The following is an 8,011-nucleotide window of genomic DNA, read 5'->3' on the forward strand; positions in this document are numbered from 1 at the left end:
ATTATGACTCAATTTAACCTTTTATCTTTCTACGCAGACATCTATGTGCAAAACAAACCGCAAAACACAGAAATGATGCTGAGGAATTCTTTATTAACTGACATATGCATCGGGTTTCCACAACCACAGGGACACGTATCACAAACAGTTAAATACATCCTGAGAAAAGCAACAGCACATGATGTGTCACCTGGTGTATGATCTCTGCAGTGTGACACAGATCAGGGTCCGCTCGTCATCAGGAGGCTTCCTACTTGGGATCAGGCCTAATTTAATAAGAAACAGTGAGTTGGTCACTTCTCCAATTAACAAGTATTAGAAGTTAAGGGGTAAATTGTTTACAGTGTTAATTGGGTCACTGCTACTGTTTAGCTTATTGATTTATTCTTTGCCGTCAGCTGGCGGCACTGCTTGTCTTCGTCATTATCATCCTCTGGATCGCTGAACAGAACTAAAGACCCGTCTTCCTCCTCGGCAGGTTATCAGTGGTCTTGTCGGAGGTGTCAGCGCCTATATCTTCAAAATGCAGCGACCAGGGTTAAAGGGAGTGTTGCTGCTGTGTTGTGCAGCAGTATGTGCGTCTGGGATGACCAGAGAGTACTTCCTCAGGATAGAGGAGGTGTCTTGGAACTACGCCCCAAGTGGGATGAACATCATTCAAAACATCACACTGCAGGAGGATGAGTGAGTACATGCTGTGTACATTGTCTTGATTATGTTGGGCTCAGGCCAGTCAGCCTTCATAAAGTTGCTCCAAAATACAACAGCAAGACTCCTCATTCGTACCAGGGAAAGGGGCCGTATCTCTCCTCTAATGGCCTGCCTTTAAAAAAAAAAAAAAATCATCATTTTGAAATTTTTATTTGCAAAATATTTCATCAAAGAATAAGTCAATGTCACCACATGTAGTACATAGTTTCATTTGGAGAATGATTCTTTGAATTATTTTTGATGTGTTTTCTATGCAAAATGCCTTTTACATTTATCGATTTAACCAATTACTATTTTTTTATTTAAACTATTTATTTGTATACTTTTGAACGTCTATGGTCAGCATACTTTAAATAAAACAAAACCAAACAACTATAATCTTAAATAAATGTATATATTCCTTTATTCACACATATACAACACATACATCACAACACAATCTAGGAAGACCGTTTATGGTTAAAATCCTGTCAAATCCATAAGCAGTGTGTGTGGGTAAAAAAGGCCTGTTGTACTCACTGCCATGTCATGACTTACTAACTGGATTAGATCAGAGTCATCCTTAATGTTATGAGTTACAGCAAGAGGCTAGATATATATGTTTAAGCATCTACATTATGAATATTGTGTTTGTTCAGTAGCTTTAGCCAATCACAGGATTTTTTAATACTTTAACTGCAGCCCATAATAATCCTTGTTCTCTCTCTCTGTAGGGAAGCCTCAGTCTTTTTAAAGAGGGGGCCCCAGCGTATTGGCTCCACCTACAAGAAGGCCGTGTATAAGCAGTACAGCGACGCCACCTACAGGACAGAGGTGATGAAGGCGGAATGGATGGGCATCCTGGGACCCCTGTTGATGGCCGAGGAGGGAGACACCGTGTTTGTCCACCTGAAGAACGCGGCGACCAGACCTTACAGCATCCACCCACACGGACTGAACTACAGCAAGGGCAATGAGGGTGAGGGACTAACGCATTGATGGGCAGGCTCAACATACGGATAGATGTGTGACCTCGTGTGCTTGTATCTGTCTCTCCAGGAGCCCTTTACCCAGACGGTACTGGTCCAGATAGATTTCACTTACTTTTTTTTTCAGAGTCAGAGATACTCTGGAGGCGCAAATAAACTCACCTTAGTACAGCCAAAAAACTATTACTAAATGAAAGATTCTAGATATCGATAGTACGGTAAGCATATTATTATATGTCTTGCTCCCCTTCCAAACTTGCCACACAAAACTGGACTGTAACTAACAAAAACATCTTAAAATCGCTCATCTAGTCCAATCAACTATCATAAACAAACAAAGATATTTGGGTTACAATGACAGAAAGCATAGCAAATGATTTAAAAACCTTCTAGCCTTATTTTAGTTGAAGGTATCAGAGGTCTTTGTTCTTATTTCAGACAGACTTCCTTCTTCGATTTAACAGTTTGCCACTAATTTCTGAAATATGTTGGCAGGATCTTGTTAACGTGATGAGATATATCCCAACATAGTGTCATCTAATGCTCCTTTGGTCTGAATGTGTGCTTGTGTCTCTATTCATGTCCGTCCTCGTCTCCAGGTCCTGTGCTGCGAGCTGAAGAGAAGGACACTATCAAGGTGGTGTTTAAGAACAAAGCCAGCCGGCCTTACAGTATACAGCCACACGGTGTTCAGTACAGCATAGAACAGGATGGGACGCTCTATCACAATGAACTGGAAGGTTAATACAAGCACATACACTCACACTGTTATCAACGTACTGGATTACACATCAAACACTTTCTTATCTTGTTTTATGTCTCCATCTTTCCTCCTCAGAGTCCTATACAGCAAAGAAACTGCGGGAGTTAAAGAGGGAACCAAGTAAGCTAAAACCTGAATTATTACAGTGCCAGTCTAAGTCAGCATGCACATTAACAATATCATCATTATAATATTTGTCTTTCTTTTTTAATAAATGTAGGAGTGGTGACCCCTTCTCCTGCTGCTCATGTCCTACCTGGGACATTGCACACCTATGAATGGATGGTGCCATTGGGTGCTGGTCCAGTCCAAGGGGAGGCTGACTGTCTGACCTATCTGTACTACTCTGGAGTGGACCCTGTTAAAGACACTCAGTCTGGACTGGTTGGACCGCTCCTTGTCTGTCGCCCTGGTTCACTGAAAAGAGGAATACAAGTAAGAAGAGAGCGTCAGAAACAAAACCTGTGTTTGATCAGGTCACATCCCCTTGAATATGGTGTTTTTGCAGTATATGTGTACCTCAATCTGATACATATCTGGCTTGTGGCAAGAAAGATGGAGGATAGCATCAATGGAGGTCTCAATGGAATCACAATTAGACACCTTTTCTCCTCTTTCTTCTCTCCTCTTTTCATGTAGAAAAACTACAACAAAGAGTTCCACCTCATGGCCACAATGTTTGATGAGAACCTGAGCTGGTATCTGGACGACAACATTGAGTCCCTCACCACTGCTCCCCAGAAGTCTACTGTTAACAAGAACGACGAGGGCTTTATGGAAAGCAACAAGATGCACGGTTCGTAGGAGACACACACTCAAACCTGCAGTGATCAGCTAAAACATGATCAAATCATCAATGGAAAAAGCTGAGCTGAGCTGCGAGTGATCAGTGTGTGCGTGTGTCTCTGTGTCTTTCTCTTTTAGCAATCAACGGCTTTGTGTATAGGAACCTCCCAGGCCTGACCATGTGTAAGGGGGATGGGATTCAATGCCTAAAACATATCTTTCCCAGGTGAGACTCACTCCTACCACTGGTACGTTACAAAGAATACAGGACCGACCCCAGAGCAGGAGGCGTGCTCTGTGTCAGCATACTACTCCACTGCTGATGTTGCCAAGGTACGCCACATACACACACACACACACACACACACACACACACACACACACACACACACACACACACACACACACACACACACACACACACACACACACACACACACACACACACACACACACACACACACACACACACACACTCTTGTTGTCTCCCTGCCTCCCAGGACCTGTACAGCGGTCTGATTGGTCCGTTGGTGATCTGTCGCCGTAGCTGGGGCCGGTGAGTGTCTCTGCATCATATCATGCAGCATGTACAGTGTGCTTGTGTGATTTCAGGGTATGAGGCAGATATTAATTTTTGTTCTGCATCACACAACAATATTTTATAGAATATTATATAGAGTGCTAATTTACAGCTTTTTATAAACTGTGTTTCTTCCAGGAGTTTCGGTATGAAAAAGGAAGTGGAAGAGTTTGCGCTGCTTTTTATGATTTTTGATGAGAATGAAAGCTGGTAAGTGGATAACCTGAAAACTAAATATTAACTTTTTATATAACATTGCAAATGTTGGTTTGGTTTTATATTTCTAGGTTTTCAAAAATGTATTAATTAATAAGGCAATTTTACAGGGTCCCACCTCATATCCTCATCCTTACAAGCTTACATTTTATTTCAGCACGTATTTGTTTCTTGTCCAAAACTTTGATAATTATAGCTCAAAATAAACATCACAATTCAGTTATTTTATAATGAAATGTGCATTTTTGTAATTGTCTAACTGCTATGATATTTTTTCTTATGACACTAAATAATACAGAACTTCAGTAAGAATACTGAAGAAAATTAAGAAAAATGTTAACCTTATAAATGAATTAACACTTTTATATGACTGTGATGTGTTGCCTGTAATGACGGCAGTCAGGCAGCAAGGGGCACTGTCGCCTTAGAGGACACTTCCATCACACTGCGGAAACAAGTCTTCATTGATGTAACTAACCTCACACATCAGCAGGGGAAACATGCATCCTTTGGAAGTCAACTTTCCATAATGAATTTAAGATGGGAGTAACTGACGTTTACTCTAACTATTCATTAGCTATTAGGGTGATTGGCCACCCAGACAATAAGGCTAGTTATGTTGTAGGCTGTTTTCTGTAATAATAGTAAAATAGTATTAAAATAGTTAAAATAGTATTCATAAAAAAAATGTCATTACATCATTTGGGGCTCCCCTATGGATGGATGATAACCCCTAGTTTTCACCTGTACTTCCCATGCCAAGGGCTGTTTCTACCATGAAATAACACATTTTAAACAAATGTTATGACATTAGTCATGTTTGGGTTTCATGTACATGAAAGCCACCAGAAACCTTTAATCAGGATATTAAGTTGATCATACTTTGACACACGCAAGGGTTCAGTCTGGGCCACCAGTCGATGGCAGTATTATGACTTTAATGCAAATTTAGCAACATTAGCAGTCGTGGAGGGTGCATCTCTCCAGCTACAGACCAGTGTGATGCAGCTCTGGTGTCGCTGACACGCGTCTGTCTGTAACTGTTAGACTATATCTGTTAAATGCAGTGTGATTGTCTGACTTTCTACAAACATTATACACAACAACACTTTAAGGAGTAACATGTTCTGCTTGACTTGGACCAATAGGTTTAGATGAAACTCAGGAAACCATTTAGAAAAGGAACTCTGGTTCTAATAGCAGAGCTCACGATTCTGTGATACAGCAAGAAGGTTGAGGACTCTCATGCTGCCACAGAGCGGACGATTCCTCTTTTCATCCAGCTGATGTCACTGCGAACCAGGCAGTTTGATCCACCGCTGAGTTTTCAAGGCGATGCAACTAAAAGCCTTTGAGCCCCACAGAGGGACCTTTGAGGGGAGGTCCACTAGGAGCAGTTAGTCCGCAAGTACGGATGAGAAATTGAATCACTCCAATCTCTCATACACAAATAATGTAAGCAGTGTCTATGATTTGTGGATTCTAGTCAAAATGAAAGTGCTTGACAATGCAGTCCAGTATCCTAGAAATTAATCCATAAATAGAAGATGCAATGAGTCTTTTTAGATTGTCCCAGACTGATAAAAGCCTCTATTATATTAACATAAATAATGTCGTTTGACAGGCTTGTGAGGGGCCACTTCTAACTTTGCCCTTTTTCATTGTTCAAAGGGATCTGATATTGAGGATTAGCTATCATCACCAAACACACACATAGCAACAACTGAGAAGCACACACACTCACTGAACTGAGTACAGACCAGTGTCTGAGCAGCCACCTGCAGTGCTCCATTAGCTGGCTAGGAAATGGAATTTAAAAGATTTGGACCATGAAATGTGGCCAATAATGCCAACTCTGATCTAAACCTGTACTGAATATCAATGATGTTCCCAAAGTTCTGTCACATTCAACTGATGAAACTTTACCTGACACTCGCTCTCACTTAACTATGGTGACACCTCAGCCATAATATTGTGTACCTGTTTGTTGCTGCCAGCTGAATGAGACACAAGTGATTTCACTTATTGATTATCAGATTTGATAAGAATAAAATAAAAAGTATGAAAGCCATGCTAGCAACATGTGAGGCTGTGACTTTCATCCATGTAAGCCAAGAAAAACAGGTTATATCTTCTTTAAGGTAGCCATGGTAACATATTTCAGACACATTTTTTCAACCTCAACCTTTTCAGCTTGTTGTATTTTGCACCTTGATTGTGTTCACAGCAACAATCCCATTACTTGCACAAACATACAGACTGCAATGACCTACAGGCAAAACAGGTGCATGAATCAAATGGCAGCTTTAAATACCTGGTGCCAACTACTACACATTAGACAGGTGTGAAAAGACAAACAATTTAAGCATCCAAGTTACAGTTAATTTGTACAATTGTATCTTTTCATCTAACTGCACAATAACTCAGGAACACCATATTCAGACCAGAGTTGGTCTTGCTCGGGCTCACGGGAAAAATAAATGACAAAACACAAAAAAAGAAAAAACCAAGGCTTCGTCCATCCCTCTAATCTCACGTCAAGATTGCCAACACTGCTGGTACAGCACAGGGACTTCATGTGCAATGTTCATGAAAGGAAGTGGACCTCGAAAATATACAAATTAAATTAGAAAGCAAAGTAAACAAGATATCACTGAGACACATACTATAATGAAATCATCCCCATTGTGTTGATTCACTATATCAAAAATGTTGTTACGAAAGAAAGATGTGAAATTAAACTTTGATTCAGAGGATTTTTTTATGTGATTGATGAGGAAGATGAAGGCAACTAATGCTCAGATGTGCTTTGAGGTAATATTTTAATGCTAGCTAAGAGGTACATGTTAGCAGCCCTCATTGCATATGTTTTAGATTTCGAACAGCTGTTTTGCTCATTCTTTCTGACCACCAGATACTGGTGCTTTAGAACTCTGGATATCTCCATCTCACATAAGGAAGAGTCAAAAGCCCCAAAAGTCTCCTGTGACCATGCGATGACATAGTCACATAGTCACACGCCCTAGTACAAAACCCTCATGTCATCAAGCAATTTGGTTCCTTCTATCTTCTCGCAATTGAGGAAACTAATAGCAGGTCAATTTGGCTTGTGGCTCGTGGCTTCGTATCCTGAAGGTCGGTGCTTCGTGTCTTTGTCCACCAGAGATTCTTTTTGTTTTTCAAGTTTTTCTTTTGGACGGTCAGTTTTGATTTTGCCCGTGATGAACTTTGCTGAACGATTGCTGGTAGGTGAGTAGCCGGGCGGTTTTCCAGGCTTGCCAAGCTCATTGCTGAATTAAAACATGTGTAATGTATCTCTTGTTGTGCTGTTGGCTCTTCGCTCTAGAAAGGTCACAACAATGGCGTTTAATACATTGTTTGTTTGTAGGTTATTGATGTAACCTGGCCACACTTAAGTTAAGTTATTCTGGCAATGCTTTAGTGTTAAGCTGCAACCATATGATAGCTTTTGTCTAGAAATGTTTGAAGAACTTTCCCGCTGTGGCCGCAATAGCTTATCCTAATTTGTGTATAATAGCGACACTGTGCTTTCATAATGGCTTTCTTGCTTAGTAGACATTTGTGAATTTGGTTCTGTTCAGTGTATTATCGGGTTTTTCCCAATCCCAGACCTGAAAGGTTCTATGTTTTGAATGGTCTCCGGTCAGTGGCACAGGGGTTGTGGTTTGGCTCAAAAGACCTTAAGGATGCATTTGCCTTTTGCACCTCACCACAGGCAGTTCCTGACGTGATGCCATTCGGTCTCTCACAGGCCCCTTGTGTATTTATAAGGTGCGTGCCAGCTGCCTTTTTTCCCATGCAAGCCAGAGGTTTGAAAATATTACCATACCTGGACAATGGGCTAATCATTTCTCAAACTGCAGGTAGTCAAAGATGCATTATGCTCCTTGGTCATGTGATCCAACTGGGCCTTACAGTGACTACTCAAAGAGCAATCTTACACCCAGTCAGAGGTTACCTGAGCAG

The 8,011-nt window shown here is 40.9% G+C and overlaps 1 protein-coding gene across 1 annotated transcript; it reads left to right on the forward strand.

The window, feature by feature from the left end:
- Positions 1-558: 558 nt before the first annotated feature.
- LOC117729367 (ferroxidase HEPHL1-like) lies at positions 559-5,379 on the forward strand. The gene is made up of 10 exons (XM_034530372.1): positions 559-684; positions 1,425-1,669; positions 1,750-1,767; positions 2,279-2,419; positions 2,518-2,562; positions 2,663-2,877; positions 3,082-3,238; positions 3,367-3,454; positions 3,947-4,018; positions 5,250-5,379. The coding sequence occupies exons 1-10, from the start codon at positions 587-589 to the stop codon at positions 5,377-5,379; spliced, it is 1,209 nt and encodes a 402-aa protein (XP_034386263.1). The 5' UTR covers positions 559-586.
- Positions 5,380-8,011: the final 2,632 nt, after the last annotated feature.

The sequence above is a fragment of the Cyclopterus lumpus genome, chromosome 4 (assembly GCF_009769545.1).
Source record: "Cyclopterus lumpus isolate fCycLum1 chromosome 4, fCycLum1.pri, whole genome shotgun sequence".
NCBI classification, from domain to species: Eukaryota; Metazoa; Chordata; class Actinopteri; order Perciformes; family Cyclopteridae; genus Cyclopterus; species Cyclopterus lumpus.